General features: G+C 46.3%; 1 protein-coding gene across 1 annotated transcript in view; it reads right to left on the bottom strand.

Moving 5' to 3' along the window:
- Window positions 1–18379, bottom strand: part of LOC146191312 (uncharacterized) — a 185856-nt gene that overhangs the window by 129453 nt on the left and 38024 nt on the right. Inside the window, exon 2 of the mRNA XM_084601812.1 lies at window positions 13790–13835. Coding sequence (XP_084457938.1) covers window positions 13790–13798 — 9 coding nt within the window. The 5' untranslated portion in view covers window positions 13799–13835. The remainder of the gene's footprint in view (window positions 1–13789; window positions 13836–18379) is intronic.

An 18379-nucleotide genomic window follows, 5' to 3' on the forward strand; every position in this document is an offset into this window, starting at 1 on the left:
AATGGAGCGCGAAGATACTGATGGCTTACTCTTGCTAATTACCGCAGAATCTATTATAAAGATGCTTCCTGGGGTCGCACCGAAGAGTCTCGAAGGCCATTGAAGAAATCAGTGACGGGTGCATTCAAATTTCTCGCGGTTATTTTTGATTCTCAGAGCCATACAACGCGCGGTGAGAGCCGCGTGAATAAAAAGCGCCTATTCGGGTTTTCTGGGAAGGAGAGAAGAGATAAACGAGAAGTGGCAACAAGTGCCCGAGACTATGCGATAAGCTCAACACGTCCAATGACGTTCATGCCGAATCCGTTTATAGAGTCTTATGGCAACTTATAGTGTCGCGAGGAAATAGCATGATGTTGTCATTCACATTGCTTACATAAAAGGGCTCGTACGTTCTGTTTCAAACAATACCTTGTCATGTTATGGTTAAATTACAAGTGAGACGTACGAGGGGCGCGCCACCTGTTTACTTACGCTTTGCCCTTGATGTGGAGAATTGCGTTTTCGACCCTTCGGGCGGACACCGGGGAGAGCTCTGCCTGGAGGGACAAGGCGACTTTAGTGACCTATACCGGCAGTACGAGCGGCACCGACGAAGGCTCTTGGAATCACTCAACAACTAAAAAACAAAAACGCATCGGAAAATTTTTGGCCAGAGAGCTGCCAAAAAATATTATTTTTTTAATTTCTTACATTTTTGCAACCTATATTAACCTAATTGCGTTACCTCAGGCTTAGCTTAACAAACCCAGATAGAGGTTAACAAAAGTGACTGCTGCTCACGATTTTCAAGAATACCGGCGTGCCCAACCTCGCTTCGCCACGTCTCAAAGTTCGCAATCGCACGCTCCCTCTACACAAACGGGTCCACGCATACTGTTTTCACAGTGGGCCTCTGAACGACGAATAACATCAGGATAACACCGGCTCCATACGGTGTTTAACTGCCTTGGGTGTTTTCCTCTCACGCGCGTTTTACAGTTGTGTGTACTGCTCTGCGCTTGTTTTCTCTTGCACCCAGTCCATGCCGTATTGTTCCTCAGCAGCTGTCTCAAGAAATGCAGTCGAGTTACTTACACCCACAGTCGATGAGGGCTTGTTTGCATTGCTAAGTACAAATCGAGCAGGATTAATGCACACGACAAAAAATAAAATAAAACTAAAGAAGAAGAGAAAGAAGAAACAAGAAGCAAGAATGACAAGAAGTCTTGCCGCACGGAAAAAAAAAAAAGCCCAAAGACGCACCCAATTCGCCCCTATGCGCGAGTGGACAGGCATGCGCGCAAGAGCAACGATGCTCGCTTTAATCCAGTTACGCGCGCGCTCAGCCCGGGGTCCATTTTTTGTGCCACTTATTAGTGCGGGTGAGCAATGCGTTTCGCGTTCAGCCGCGGCTCTGCTTATACACCCTGTCGCGTTTGCTTGTGAGCGAAATGGCGCTTCAGGGGACACCGACGACATCAAGCTCGGCCCGAATACAAGAACAAATGCGCGACCCGCAAGTTAGCCCGTGTTTACATATTAGTGCGAACGGAGCGGCCGTGCGCCTCTGTTCACTTTGAACCCGTCGCGCAATAAGCTGAACCTGGTACGTCAGAGCTGAATTAAAGTCGTGTCCTGCATTAAATGCCCCCGCCTAGGTTGAATCGGAACTTGTCTAGTACTGCAATCTCGCCATGCGGATTGTTGAAGCAAGCATAGAAAGCATGCAAATCAACTTTGGAGCTCCAATAAACTTGGTATGTTAAAACACATGAGTGAGCTTCACCAGGACGGTTGCTAACAGGAAATAAAGTTTCTAGACTGGCTAAACGCATATGCTTCACATTTCTGGAAGTACCCTCGGAGAGATATCAGACTGGGCTTCTTTCTATTTTTCGACTTTAGCTTTTGCGTCGTGGTAAAGCCGCTGCAGCCTGCACTTGAACGTAACAGCTGTGGTAATTATCGAGTGCTGGTCATGCGAAAAAGAAGTATTAAATGCGTATATGCGCATGTAAACATGTCTCTGAACAATTTCTTGAGCCCGATCAACGTAAGACGAAATAATAATTTATCTTGTGCGTCATCCGCGAATATAAGTGACGAAAATCATGCAGTGTATTCTTATCGTGCAACGCATTACCTTGTTTACAAAGGTCACGCCGCAGAAAAGGGGAAAAAATAAATCAGTCATTGCTCACGTATCATCCGCGATGACGCGCTAATGCACATATTGTGTTCATATGCACATATTATACACATATTGTGTAAGCGGCAAGTTTAGCGGTATACATCTAAACTCACAAATGTTCTTCAAATTGGTTGCCCGTGTTCTCCCAATGGAGGATTCCCACGCTATATGATTGGGTTGGTTTGGTTCACATATATTTTAGCGTCCCAACGCAACTAAGGCGACGAGGGACGCCTTAGCCTCATCCGGAGTTCTTTAACGTGCACTGACATCACACAAACTCAGGTGGAGGTGGTGAAAACCTGGTGCAATAATAGTACGGGAGTCACATATTGGGCCCGCTACATGGATGGAGTCCCTGGTTCGGAACACCGCATAACGAGCTCGCTCGCTAAGACTTCAGCGAAGAGAAGTTGAGGAGGACACCCTCCCACGTCTCTCGGGAAGGTGCACGGAGGACAAGCCTCCCGCGGTGCGGTATTGCCCATCCGTCAAACAGCATACTGGAGCGTCTTGCGTTGAGCCCCCATAAAACATATGCCGGGTTTTAGCTCCGTTTAAATCAATTAGGACGTGCTTAAGAACTATTTCGCATGGCTTGCATGGTTTACTTGACGATTTAGAATTTAGAGACTAGCAACTAGTTTGGCACTTAAGCGTCTTTATTACACGACATACCATTGGAGGCACCTATACCTTCGGTTCGGGGCCCCAGTCGCAAACTAGCACCCGACTTAACCAGTAAATGGATACTAAACGGGAAGCGAATTAGAATGACATCAACCTGAACGCTGCAGAAGAAAAGTTGCGTCACAGTTTTCATACAACACAGCTAGAGGGGGCCTGTCAGAACGGGATATATTTTGCGCACGCCATCGTCCCCCATCGCCGTTTCGATGGCTCAGCGGCTGGCGTCTGGCAACCAGCGAAGCACAACAAAATTTTAAGGCGAAAGTCTTTAATGGCTCATGCTGTCGTTATAGTGTTCTACTACCGTGGACAATTTTGTGTCCCGCTTTTGCAGCGTTCTGATTGGCCGAGGCGAGATGACGTCATAAAGGTCTCGACCAATCACAGAGCACCACCACAGTATGCGCGAATGCGTGCCTTATATGGCCATATATCAATCAATTATCAACTACTAATTAATTAATTACCAATTGATGGCCAAGTAATTTAGTAATTAACTTATTAATGATTAAGACATTGCTTAAGTGATTGATTACCTACCTAATTACTAATTAGTTGAATAACCAATTAATACTTAGTGCCAGTTGCGTAGCAGAATGCGGCACTCAGACTTTCGCCTTTCACTACTTTAGTCGCTAAAGTCCTCCGTAATTTTTTACTCAGCTCTGCCGATCGTATCGATACTTTCGCAATAAATGCAGCCATCGCGAACGAGGTTGAACGCCTGGCTCAGTATAGTGGAGCACGCTAACTATGCTGAGCCACGGTGCCCAAATGAGAGCATCCGGTGTTTTGTTCGCTCGAAGCTCAAGCTTTTGGCCTCCAGTGCCTTTTGCCCTTCTGTTCCTTTCTCCGCGTGTTATTTCAGACAGAAGGGGAGAAGGTCGTATACGGAAAGGCTGCCTAAAAGATGCATAGCTCAGCCTTGTAAACCAGCAGAAGGACAATCATTTTGGACATTTCCGATTAAGTTTTAATAACCGTATAGTGTATCATGGCACACTATTCGACGGAGCAAAACAAAAAGCATCTCGATCGCTATTGCAGTGCGTTCTAATGATTGTTTGCTTCAGTAGCACATTTTAAACATATGACGGTTATCATTACTGTAGAAAGCAGGAGGGCTTCATACATAAGAAACAGGCGTTTTCATTTTCAAAAACAAAAATAAATACGGGGAAATGCCATAGCTTTATTTTTAAAACGGCGCGAATGAAAAGAATATATACTCCGCGTTTAATGAGGTCAAGTTAGCAATAACAACCCGCGATAACAAAAATTAGCATCATGGAGAAAATATATTATCACACACAAAAGAATAATAATAATAATTGGTTCACAGGAAGGGAAAAGCGCAGTATCTGTCACACTTGTGGCTGTAGGAAGAAGGAAAAGAAATTGAACGGGCCAGCTACTGGCTTTGTAGCTGAGCCACCTCCGCTGCCTGATTTTATTTTTATTTATAGGAAGGGAAAGGCGCGGCGCCGTAATGGAAGGAGGAAGGTGGGAGTGAAAGTGGAAAGAGAGAAAGAGGAGCCGTAGTGGAGGGCTACGGAGTAATTTCGACCACCTGGGGATCTTTAACGTGCACTGACATCGCACAGCACACGGACGCCTCTTCTTTTTTTTTATTATTTATAGGAAGGGAAAGGCGCGGTAACTGTCTCACTTGTTTTCTGTGGATACCGCAACCACGCCGTAAGGGAAGGAAGGAAGGTGGGAGTGAAAGTGGAAAGAGAGAAAGAGGAGCCGTAGTGGAGGGCTACGGAGTAATTTCGACCACCTGGGGATCTTTAACGTGCGCTGACATCGCACAGCACACGGACGCCTCTTCGTTTCGCCTGCCTCTTCGTTTCGCCTCCATCGTGCGGACTGAAGAGAGAAAGTAGAGAAGAAAGAACAAGAAGAGGGAGAGAAAGACGCGCGCCGCAACAGCCGTCGTCCACCACCTAAGCGGTGGCGGGTGCAATGACGACCTACAACAGATAAAAATTCGGTCGCAGGCTAGCCCCCCCCGCAAGCGGCGTTGACCTACCGTCCCAGCCCCGTAGGGTCAGGAACAGACACCCTTCACCACCCTCGTCCTGTCACACTTGCGCTGTGGACGCCTGAACCGCGCTGTAAGGGAAGGGAGGAAGGTGGAAGTGAAAGTAGCGGGAGCCGGTAGTGGAGGGCTGCGGAGTAATTTCGACCACCTGGGGATCTTTAACGTGCGCTGACATCGCACAGCCCGGGTACTCCGGCACAGTAGTCGGGCGTCTTACCACTGCACCACCGTGGCGGGGCCAGGAAAGAAAACGAAGTTCTACTTTTTGTAACATAGCTTGATCCCTTTTCATACTTCATGGACAATGTATCAAAGAGCACGAACGCCTTTTACGCGCATCCTATACATAGTCTACCAAATTAGGTTTCATTTAGAGGCGATAGTTGTTTATGGCACGTTTTCCAGTTCTGGGATGATGACATCAGCATAGCAACAAACTACACTGTTTGGCCTGCATACTCTCCACGCCGACTTGTCAGAATGCAGTTACGTCACACGAGACGTCACAATGTGCAGCTTGCAATGCACAAAGCCACAATGTCACAAGTGACAGCATAGTGGCTTCACGCACGCTGGGCCAGAGAAGAAGGCAAATAGCAAATAAATAATATTATAATCTGCACCACAAAAAGCTGTCTGATTCCAATGCTTCAGAGTGGTAACCATCTTGTGAGTCTCTTAATGTAACCATTTCATTCATTGCCTAAAATCAGTAAAATTGCATGTAAAATAGACAGCTGAATTAGCTGAGTAAGTGCAATTGGTTTTATTTCATTTCATTTCATTGACTGAAGACTTAAAGGCCCAAAGGTATTACACAAGACGGGGGCAAGATCAATGTACGTATGACCACATATCAAGACCAGTTCAACAGTAAGTCAGTAGATGAATAGAGAGAATCAAAGGGCTCCTATTTTATTATTTTTGAATTATTAATAGTTGAAAGTGAACAGCTGAGAAAAAATTATGTGCAGGCATTTGAAATTATTTTGCCATAGGTTACGCAAGCTAACTGATTCCTTACCCAACCTTACTGCACCACTGTCCAGGGCGTACCAGAGCCTGCGTATGTCTGCTCCTTGCAGTTCCATATATACAGTTCAGAGCTCCACAGCCTGTAGAAGCGGTTTTCAGGCTCGCAGAACCCAGCGCGTTTTTTTTTTTTCTTTTTTTAAGCACACCGCGCGGTTAGTACAAAGTTTCTTTCAGCCACATATTAATTGAGTCGTCGTCAGCTGCAATCTCCGCGTTCCTATCTGTACTGATGTTACCTTCGGGCACCTAGAATTATTGAGTCACGCGGGTATCACCGCGGAAGTTTACGGATGAACACGGACTGGACTTGTGCTAGTGATTTTTTTTTTTTTAGTCTTTCATCAGAGCAGGGGCAACAAGACAGCTCTTAAATTTCTTTGTTTTCCTCCTGACATCATGGCGCCGGCTGAGGAGAGATCCTCTGTTGGTTGCTGTCCCGTTATTTTTTGTTTTGCTGTATGCTGGGTTCTTTGAAGGGCGCCCTCGGCACAATGAGGGGTGTGTATACGAAGCGTTCGACTGGCTGCAGCGCGCTCATTTTTAAACACTGGGTAAGTTAATTTTAAAGAAGGTCGGCACAAAAGGACTTGCTTTGAACGCCGTAGTCAATTAAATTACACGCAAGAAACACGCCGAGGGAGACAACCCAGCGTGAATTCAGGCACCATGTGGCCCTCACCACTGAAAGGCGGGCAGATTTATGTCCCGTGTTCTTTCTTTCTCCCTCTCTCTAACTTTTTTTTTTTTTTTTTGAAGCCTCACCGCCAGAACGCAGAAGAACTAAAGGGTTGCCGCCATTAGAAAAGAAAAAAGAAAAAAAGAAGGAAAGCATGCACAGAGCGAGAGGGAGAAGATAAATGAACAAAAAAGTTGGAACGCAATTTGTTGAACAAGCATAAGGCTCCCCACCGCGTTGCTCATCGCGGCTAAGCTTGTTGTATTTTGTCTGTATACTTACGTAACCCATGTTTCTGTTTCTTTTTTGCTCATTAAATACACGCTGCTTCAGGCCTCGTGCTTCTATATATATACGTGGAAACACATCAAAGAGCTGTACATACACTGAACCCAAAGAGACAGTCGGCTATCGTTACAGGTCGTGCCGTGAAAATGATACTTATAAGAAACATACTCAGCGCCCTCGTTGCGACTACTGGAAATCGGCTAGCTCTACAAGATGTGTAGTAGCTCCTAGCGAGCACTGTCTGGGCACTGCGTCATGGGTTGGCAGCTGTTCTGCCGCATTGTGCTTTATGTAAAACCACCGTGGAAGAAATGTACTGCGCATGTGCGTATCGAAGGGCATGTACTAATTCCGGCCAGCGATAAAATAAAAAAAAAAAAAAACACACACTGGGTGTTTATGCCAAAATATACATCATAATAGCAAGATTGGGAGCGTCGTGCTTTGCATAAGTCGTGCATGCATATAACTAAGTCGTTAGCGGCCACCGACAAATCGAGTGTTGCAGAGCGCCACTATGGATGTACTCGGCTATATGCCGCGCGACCATGCGTGCTTGAAATAAAGCGATTGTCTTGAAGAGTAATGTCTCCCGTTTCGTTTGGTTTAAAACAGCGGATATTTAACGTGTACTTCTTCCCATGAAAATGGCCCTTCCAAAGGATAATATGACGAACGCACCGAGGAAAACGCTGACCGAAGGAAGAACATCAAAGCAAAAAGTTTACCGTCTTGGGCCGCTACGAAAGCAGTGCGCGTAGCAGTTGACGCTATATTATTGGGCGTTTAAAAAATGCAAAGGGGCGAAAAAACTTGCGGAAGGCGCGAAGATTCACTCACATAGTCAAGGTTTTTTTTCCAAGTGCTTTCAAATATGATCGGGTAGCTAGCTGTTCATGGCTAGATTGCCGGTTGAGGGTCGTCAGCGTTGGTAGCGCAGCAGATCACGTGACCCCCTCCCCGCCGAGTCATGCGCGGTGTATGTTGATATGGTTGCAAAAGATTATAAGCAGACGTTGTCTACGTACCAAACCTTGAAAGTACATTCAAAATTTTCAGAATAGTATATTGCGTGACGTTTTTGTCGCAACCACACCTTTAATTCAGCACACACAGAGGCCGCGGCAGCAACTTTATAGCTTAGTGGCGACATCTGCGTTTTCTGTGTGAAACTGTATTTGTCAGAAAATCGGCTTTACCGTTTAGGCTTATATGAGGGGCAGAATCATCCCCCCCCCCCCTCCTCCCCCAGAAAAAAAAAAGGTATTTAACTTTCTTTGATGTTGCTATATATATTCGAGATGAGGCATACAAGAGTGCGATCCTCCGTCTGCGACTAATGAATTAACTGAAAAATCCAAAGCAACGAGGAGTTCACGCTGAAGCGAAGTGAGACATCCTCCTTTGAAGCGCGTCGCTATGGTGGAAACGTGAATTTATCGTGCGCAAGAGTCGCGAACGCTAAACTCGAGAAATAGCTTACGTAACGCTATTTCGTTGTACGTTAAGTGTACGTTGAGGTTCAACTTGACATACCGTTTCAGGAAAGCGTACTTAAAACATGTCGTCTCATATATACTCCTATGACCATTTCACACCTGCACTGAGTTCCACATCGTCAGGATGTCGCCTCTGCACTCATTGCAGTTTTGGTAGTGCTGCAAATAACTACCGGGATAGTTTGTAGTTCGCGATCAGGCGTTGATCCATTGCGCACACCCGGGCCGTGCCTCACGTACGTCCGGGCCCGCAAAAAACTCTACCCCACAATGAAGCACTTGTCAAGTGACGCATCAGCAAAGCTCAGCTCCCAGACAGATCAAGACAAGACAGCCCAAACGCTGCAAGGTATATGTATACTCCACCCCAAGAAACACGCTCCACTTCCTCGTCTACCAACTTCAAATTTCAGGATCGTGTTGTGCCCGAGTGGTTGTCTCGACCTGCGTTTTGTGAATGGCTCTCTTCTCCTCCTTTTCTGCATTGGCACAGAGATTGACTCTGCAGAATCTCGGGACTAAACTTTTACAACTCATTCACCGTAAGTAAGCCTTCAGAAGCCCGAATGAAGCGTTATGTCCAGATTCAAGAACTTCAACTTCACGACCAACAGTACCCGGTTTAAACATATGTCGCTCCCTCTGGCAACGCCATCAGAGGGCTTTTCTACAAAGCGGTTTATAACCAGAACCAAGAAGAAATTTTCTCCGATCTCGTGGCGCTGAACCTTAGCCAGCACTTCACGATCCCCGACGCCCGCTAACTAGGGCGCACCAAGTCCATATTGTTTACATTCATCGGCACCATGGATGTTCCGAAATAGCTCGTCATCTACGGCACCCTCTACACGTGTTACCCTTTCAAGGTTAAAGTTGAAGCATACACCAACTGCCGCAACCTGGCCACCGTGTGTCCCAGAGAACACACAGGCCTTTGTCCGCGCTGCGGTGCGTCTCATCCCATCAAAGAAACGCCGGATTGCACTCCTAAGTGTACCCTCTGCAGCGGAGCACACTTCACAGGGACGCGCAAGTGCAAAATGCGTTTCAAACGCTCCGGTGGGACAACACCTCCGGCAGGTCTACCACCATCTTCGCCACACAAAAGTCCCAGGGAGTCGCGAAGCTGTCAACGCTCTTCCTCCCGTTCAAGAACTGGTCGCAGCCATTCCGTGTCCTTTCCGCCACTTCCAGGCCGACATGTCCAGGATATAAAAAAAACTAGGTGAGCTGGCGGCTGAAACCTTCCTCGTCTGAGAAGGAAAACACGGAGCTCAGAACACAGTTATGCTCCCAGGGTTGAGAAATTGCCGCTCTTAAAGAACCACTCCAAATCATTTTAAGGCGTGAACGCTCACCAGTGCCATGGCCCCCAGTGGTGCAACCCCAGGCAAATTCAAACATGCCCCGTTACTCCTCTGTCTCTATCCCCTCCGTCTCCTCCTCATGCGCCACGTCACCGGCACGTGGGCTCCCCGCTAAGCGGAAGTCCGCTGATGACGCCAATTTCTCTCCCAACCAGTCGCGGACAACCTTGTACCCCAGGTCACGTCATTCATGCAATATTTTGAGAAACGCATGATGGCGACGCTTAACACGTTCCGCTGTGAAACTCAAACGTGGATGAAGAACATTTCCGACCCCATGGCGACGCTCGAAACTCGGCAGAGCAATCAAGAGGCCTCTGTCGTGAAAATCCAAACGCAATTTTTCGAGCCTCACTGTGGAGGTCATGCACCACCGGCTAGATCTTCCGCACTCTCCGTCGCAATCCCACTGCGATAGAGCATCCGTTAGAGGTAGACGACGTGGACGGTCTCTTGTTGAAGCTTTCCTTCCACACACGCAAATCATATAGACTTTTCATCCTAAATCTCTATAGCCCTCCAAAAAGTTCTCCTGCCCCCTTCTTGCTGCTCTCTGCAAGACGCTGCCTACAAGTTCGAACAACTCACTGCTGATAATGGGTGACTTTAATTCCATTAACATCAGCTGGGGGTACCGCAAGAACTGTCGTAAAGCCATCTCCATGTGATCATTCATTCAGGACGAAGGTCTCTCTCTCTCTCTTCAATGACACCACGTTCCCCACCCGGATCGGATCCAGTGTTCAACACAACACCAACCCAGACCTTACACTTAGCCAACACATCCACAAGGGTTGATGGATCAACACAAACCACTCACTTTGTTGTCACTAATACATAATTTCGACAGTGCTCAATATCTCCTCCATTACCCCGCTGAAACGACGAAGAGCTCAGTGGGTGAACTGGGACAAGTTCCGCCAGATTCGGAGCCTAGCTCCAGACACCATCACAGACCTCTCTGAATGAACCGACATTCTCAGCCGCGATGTCGCCCGCGCTACTTCCATTATTCCCGAATTTGAGGACACTTCGAGAGCTGGTAGCCGCCTTCCCCATATGTGGGAAGCACATGCCAGCCTGCAACGGCGCTAGCTATGTCAAAAGCACAATAGACCCCTAAAACGACGTATCGCTTACCTCGTACGCGAGATTGAAGCGTATGCATGCAACCTGACCTATCAACAATGGGGACAACTTTGCGTCCACATGCGTGGCAATTTAGACCTCAAAACACTTGGTCCCCCCTGAGGCATCTCCTGGATCCTAATCACACCAAGGCTACCCAACGCAAGAATGTCACACGCATCTTGTACCAACTCCCCCACTCAGACGACGCATTTCTCGAAGCCCTTAAAGATCAATATCTTACCACAACCCCAACCATACCTCTTCCCCCGTATACGGGGAACCCCAACGACCTCGACGCGGATATCTCTCCATTAGAGGCTCACGTGGCCATGCACAAACTCCGGACCACCTCAGCCTCCGGTGCTGACAGAGTCACTAACAAGACGCTCCGCAATCCTCCTCCACCTCCGGAACACGCAGCGCACGCGCGCGGTGTTCGCCCTCGACCTTGAAAAGGCATTCGACAAGTTCACCGTTCAGCCATTTTGGACGCGCTGTATTCCCTGCACGTCGGCTATCGTATCCATCAGTATACGTCTCAACCTTTCTTCGCCAACGCACAGCTAAAATCACCTTTGGCTTCCTCTCCTCCCCTGTCTTCATCCTTGGTAAGGAAGGATACCGAGGTACCCCTCAGAGACCTGTACTCTCTCCGCTTCTGTTTAATATTACTCTCATCCCCATGACAAAGTCACTGTCAGCCATTCCCGCCCTCTCGCACTCTTTATGTACTGAAGACATCACCATGTAGACCTCCACAGGTAATGTGGGAACCATTGAAGAGACACTGCAAGGTGGTGCAGACGTGGTGACCTCTCATGTTCATAGGGTCGGTCTTGCATGTTCACCCACAAATCTGAACTTTTGATCCTCCACCCGCCTCGCGCAAGAATAGACAAAGCCCCCTGTATCGAGGTCGAGGTCACCATTGGTGCCGCCCGCATCCCGGAGGTGGAGGGAGTTCGAATACTGGGGATGATTCTCCAGAACAATGACAAGAACACTGCCACGATCATCAGACTCACTATTACCGTTCAGCAATCAGTGCGCCTAATTAGATGAATCGCTAATAAACACCGCGGAAGGCGGTAACACGACCCCCATTGCCTGATCCAGGCTTTCGTTCTTAGTCAAATAATCTATTTCTTACCCTATCTCATCATCTCCCGAGTAGAGGACAAGAAGGCTAACTGCCTTATCTTTCAGGCGTATACAAGACGGCCTTCAGCCTTCCCTGCCACACGTTGAATGAGCGCCTTCTTAAGATGGGTGTACACAATACCCTCGCCGAACTCACCGATCTACCCAAATTGATCGGCTCTCCTCCACCCTAGCCGGCCGTCCCATTCTGGACGCTATTGGCCTGCATCTCCCCAGATATTACCCCCATACCTTATCCAACCCACCTCGCACACGAGATCTCGCCATTCACCCCCTCTCCAGGAACATGCCAGCCAAACAATACGTGGCTCGTCGTGCTGCTAGGGCTGCAACCCTACACAAACACTATATGGCACACAGCCGGAGACCGTCTACGTCGACTCTGCCTCTTACACCCCTTTCTTCCGCATTTGCCCTGGAAATAGCGTATAACTCCTCCACCTCTCTTAAGGCAGGCACTGTCATCGCTTCCTTTTCCGCGGAAGCGGAGGAGGCGGCAGCAGCCCTAGCAATCGCTACTACATTTTCGACCCTCATTTTCACTGACTCGAAGACAGCGGTCCGAAACTTTGCGAAAGGCCGTATCTCCGAATCCGCGTTCCGGCTTCTAAGCCGGTCTCCCGTCCCTATCCGGCCTATATCCAGCTTCTCTGTGTCCCGGCCCGCGCCGGCCACTTAGATAACGAGGCGGCTCATTCTTTAGCTCGACGTTTCGTCAGCCGAGCAGGAGCAGCCGACCCCTGGGGAGACGCTCGAGATCGTATCGTCGCTTACCACGAGATCAATATACACTACCGTGAACAATGTCTTGCCTATCCTCCTCCTCACAAATCTCTCACTAAATTGCAGCAGGTTACGTGGCGCCAGCTACAATCTCGTACCTTCCTCTCCCTTGCCTACCTTGCCCTTGCTCACCCGGGACTGTGCACGCCGGAATGCACCCTCTGTGGAGCTCCAAAAGCGGATTTTGCGCACATTCTTTATTCTAACTCCAAGGTCCTTCCACCAGCAGAATGGAAACTCATAGACCTCGAGTGATGGGAGGCTGCGGTGTCCAGTTCTTACCTCTGCTGCCCAACGGCAGCTGATGGACTGGCTTTGGAAGTCGCCGAGAAGCATCACCTTCCAGCCATGACACGCATCCAAGAGCAATCTCATCAATAGAATGTCACATCTAAGACTCACTTTCTGCAATAAAGTTTGTCACCACCACCTTGAAAACTCTTCGTTGTCATTGGGTGTGGCCCACATTGTGCAAAGATGCCATCAAACGCTTTACGCATCACTGTTAAGGAGTTAGAAGAGGCAGTTATTAAATATCGAGTGGACAGCTGGGCAGTACCGTAGACGGCTGCAGTGGAAACGATCGAGTACGATAATTTACACTGTGGTAATATAATTAAGTGACCGCTTTCCTCTCACAGGGTGACTGCGATACTCGGTAAATGTAACTATAAACGCTCCGCTTACACTGGAGTGCACTGCTAGCGATGCCAAGATGCAGCTGTTAAAGGCGCTTCAATATTTCAGTATCTATGAGCCACTTCCACAAAAAGCCCATTGTCTGTGATAGCTTCGCTATAATTCGCTTGACTGTATTTCGTAATAGCTTAACTGGGATTACCTAGTAATGTAGTATCACGGTGAAGTTTTTTTTTTTTTTTTTTTCTGATATAATATCACGCACTTAAGGGATAAAAGAAAAAAGGAGGGCTAGCTTACCAGCAGCATGGCACGTCCTCTGGAGCTCCGTCAGAAGGCTTGTCTCCTGCGGGTGCAACAGTCAAGATGTTAAGCTGCCAGCCGGGATGGTAACAGAGATGATTAACCACTGGAATGATATATATATATATATATATATATATATATATATATGCACTAAAGTACGTTGACGCACGCTTCAAAACTAACGAGGTTTACTAACGTTTCGACTGCGGACCAGTCTCCATCAGAACGTTACAAGACATTTTCAAGCATGTATTTACAGGGTTAAGGAAAGTATGAGTGACCTTTTTATAAGGCGAGCACACACAGTGAATTAAGAAAAAAATACGAAAAAGAGATAAAAAAGAAAAAAGAAAAACAGCAGCACATGAAGTGAAAGAAAAATACACAAGGGTTCGTCCTCCGCGGGATGAGTCATGAGTTCAGTGTCCACTCTCTGGGCGTTGTCCGGATCAAAGAACCAGTTTGCACACACGCAAACTCACATTTTTACTTTCGAGGAAGTCTCCGACACCACACATTTATTGTCACAGTACCGCGCGGAATTTGGGTATGATCGGAATGTAGATGTGCTGTCTACTAGCCCGGAAAGGAGGATATGCACACCAAAAAACGAAGAATCAGGCGCGAATCTGGCTTAGCTCCTTTGCACAGTCCCAGTACACCCATCAGACGCACCTCTGGGTGTGGCTGCGTGGGTGGTGCAAAAGTCCCATGCATGAACGCCACACCGCCGCTTGTGACTGAAGCACGTGGTGTTATAATAATACTGCGTAAATGCTTGAGATAAAGATGGAGAAAGATGGAGAAGTCATATTAAACGCAGAACGAATAATAAAGAGTGCGAAAAGGCACTGTGTGGAGGAAATGAGTATAAATGAGATAAAAATTGGAGGGAACTAAGTATAAAAAGTAGAAAAGACGTTTGGTGTCCTCTGCGGCACACAACAAAGCGGAGGCATACTGTTAAAAAAATAATTTAATATCAGATTACTGTTTAGGTAAGCAAGTTATTTTTCCTGATGGGCTCTCATTTAGTCTATAGCAAGGTGCCTTAATTTTAGCGCGATCAATCATAGAGTACAACATAATATTCCTGTCCACAAGAAATTAATTACCAAACTTGAAATCATCCAACACAAGGCCATGGCTTGTCTACAACAGGTATCGCGGGCTTGACTCTCCCTCTGAACTTCTTACACTGGCTGCTCTTAGCCCTATTTAGTACCAGAGCAAAGAAAACACGATTGAATGTTTATTTATCTTCTTCGTGCTGGAGCCCATAAAATTGAACGCGACAATTTGAATTTCACTGGCAACTCGTACAGAATGCAACATTTAAAGCATCTAGTTGAATATCGAGCTCACAGCAATACGTTCAGTTCCCTTTTTTTTTTCTTCTCTGTAGTGGTACGTGACATGGAATGATATAGCTGATGAAGTGGCTAGTTGCTCATTACTAGATGGCTTCAGTTCACAGTTAACAACTGTTCCTTGAATATCTGAGAAGTGTATAGCCTTATCCCTGTTCAAATATTGTCGAATATTGTAAAATATGTGTCTCCAGGGTAAATTGTATAGTGCCATATCCTTCTCTTCTTTTTCCTTCCTTGTTCCACTCTGCCATCCAGAATTATATATAAAAAATTCGATACATGCGGATTGTGAACATTCCTGTCACTTTCTGTTTCTGTTCTATGTCCCAAACCTTCAAAAGCCTCCGCAAGGAGGCTAGAAGTATGTATAAAATAAAATAATTATTAATATTTAATTAATTATTATCATTAATTAATTAATTAATTCCTAACTATAACCAAATGACATGCGCATGCCTAAACAGGCAGTTTCCCTTTTCCCAGCTATAAGTTTCCGACAATACATATATACTAAATAAATGCCTCTCAAGCTTACGTTTGGAGAATGCATCAACCTAACAACTTGCGCCGGGCCAGAATAGGCTTACACCTGACAATAATGCAGCTGGCTGCTATGGGAGAATGACTCTTCGCGTTTTTCGCTATCAGGCAAAAGGTGATCTTCGAAGGAAATGTTCCGCGACCTCTAGAGAGGTCACGATGTCTTCGGTGAAATGCTTGAGGCGGCCACAATAAGTCGTCCTCATTGTCTCCGTAGCATTCTTCCTTGTGTCTGATTTAGTGCGGTTGAAACCTTTCTGCTTCTTATAGGCTTCGCATAGCTTGTGTTCGCATTTTTAGAAAATATCAGAAATTTTTAGCAAGGGGAAAAACGTACTTCAACAAAAAAAAAAAAAAAAAAAAAAAAGGCGCGAACAGAAGCGAATTAATACCCTGAATTGCAATATCTCTTGAAATTTCAAATGTGTTCAACATATGTTTAGCTAAAACCAAACCCCAGTCTACTGTAGTCATAAATCTATTCAGGGATCATATTTTGTAACCTTTCATTGAATTTCATTTCTCTTAGTTTTCTGCCATTAGTGTCGGTTTCCTGACGACGTAGGCTACAACGGGCAGCACTGATGACTACATCGCCTAAAAAATGGGTAAATGAATTATAACTACACGAATCTCTACAAAACACGACGCCAATACTTAAATTGGATCCCGCAACACCTCTTAGCACCGTACCAGATAACAACATAAATGTGGTTTTGCAGGTATACGCGAAGTTAAGTTCAGTCGTTCAGTCGTGTCCGACTCTTCTTGACCCTAAGGACCATGTCACGCCACGCTTTCCGGTCTCTCACTATCTTCCTAACATCACATAACTTCATCTGCAGTGCCTCGAGAATGCCATCTAACCATCGCGTTCGCTGCCTACCCCTCCTCCGGCGACCCTCAACCTTTCCCAACATCAAATCTTTCTCCAGCGGCTCCTCTCTTCTCATCAGATGACCAAAATAGCTGAGCTTTAACTTTAAAATTTGACCCTCCAATGAGCAGTCAGGGTTTATGGTCAACAATATCGACTGATTTGATCTTCTGGCAGTCCAAGGAACTCTCAAGGTATACGCGAAACAACGTACGTTTTCTTCGGCATGCCATAATGCCCTTCCCAGCGTCAAGGACTAACATGAAACGTCCGATTAGCGTCTTTCCGCCTTCTTTCTGAACTGACTCCATTTCATCCGCAGCACCTTATGAAGAACGCCTCAGCTTCACGAAATACAAAAGACGGTCAGCTGACTCCATGCTGAGAAAAAGAATAGAATTAACCTAAGCAGAGACCAGATATATATGCACCGCAGACTCTACACGTAGAAGAAAATGATCATTGAAAACGAACCACACTCCAAAGATTCGAGTGCAGTGCATTGACCCTTTGATGCTCGATATATAGCTGTACAATCTGCTCCAAATTCCCTTGGGGTAGTTGCTTCTCTGACAGTTGTAGTTAAATGGGTTCCATTAACGCGGTTTTCAGAATCATGCGATAATGCAAGCTTAGTTGCAATATACACCTTCTCGCATAGCGAGCCCCATGCGAGAGCGCGTTCTTGCATGACCGGCGAGTGAGTGACCTTATGCCGGGGTAAAGAAACAGCTGCGCGGAGTGGACAGGGCGTCTCTGAAAGGGTTCGCGGTCGTCGTCAGCTGGAAATGGCAGAGGTCCAGAGGAAACGATAGACGCCTCATTCTGACAATGGACACGCCAGGCAAAAGGCGGGTGCGATGCGATATGTATGGTGCATGGTTGCGTGATGGTCTGTGTATGTATGTATGTATGTATGTATGTATGTATGTATGTATGTATGTATGTATGTATGTATGTATGTATGTATGTATGTATGTATGTATGTATGTATGTATGTATGTATGTATGTATGTATGTATGTATGTATGTATGTATGTATGTATGTATGTATGTATGTATGTATGTATGTATGTATGTATGTATGTATGTATGCTTCATGCCGCTTCTTGTTTTAGTTTTATTTTTTAGTTGACGCTTCGACAGCCCTGTCTTTCTCAAGACTGAATGTTTATTTGTGGTTGTGCTTGATTTCTTTTAGCACTGGCAACTGGAGGAGACAACAGAAATACACTGTCATGTAGTTCTAGAGGTCCTTGCCTAGGTGCGCTGCCAAATGCAGAGAAGCGCTTGCTAGTGCTGTTAACTTGATAGTGAATATTTGTTTTCTGAATTGGGATAATTTAGCAGCAACACACTGCTCGGCGGTGTACGTGCGTACCGTTGAGCTGGGCTTGTTGCTGTTAAAAACGCACGCACGGGCTGGATATTCATTTATTTATCATAAAATTTGAACTCAGTGTTAGCTGTTGGTGATTGATTCCTTCCAAGCGATAAAGGCGTACATGTTTGCGAAGTTCTGAAACACCCCATTGTGTTGCACGATACTTAGCGGGAACGAAACCGCTTTCTCTGACCGGAATTAAGTTTTTTTTTTTTCTTTGTCCAGCTAAGTGAGCAGCATCAAGCTTTTTGCACCATTCAGGATGTCATATACGACTCAGAAAACGCACGTTTCGGTCTTTAATATTGCCTTGCCACACTGCTACGATTACCAAATCAAGAATGCTTCCAATTTAATGTCTTGTTGCGGTTCTTTTTTCTGCCCACTATCTTATTGCGATTGACCGGTTA

This window comes from Amblyomma maculatum, chromosome 4 (genome assembly GCF_055883805.1).
Source record: "Amblyomma maculatum isolate TAMU_Amacu chromosome 4, ASM5588380v1, whole genome shotgun sequence".
NCBI lineage: Eukaryota > Metazoa > Arthropoda > Arachnida > Ixodida > Ixodidae > Amblyomma > Amblyomma maculatum.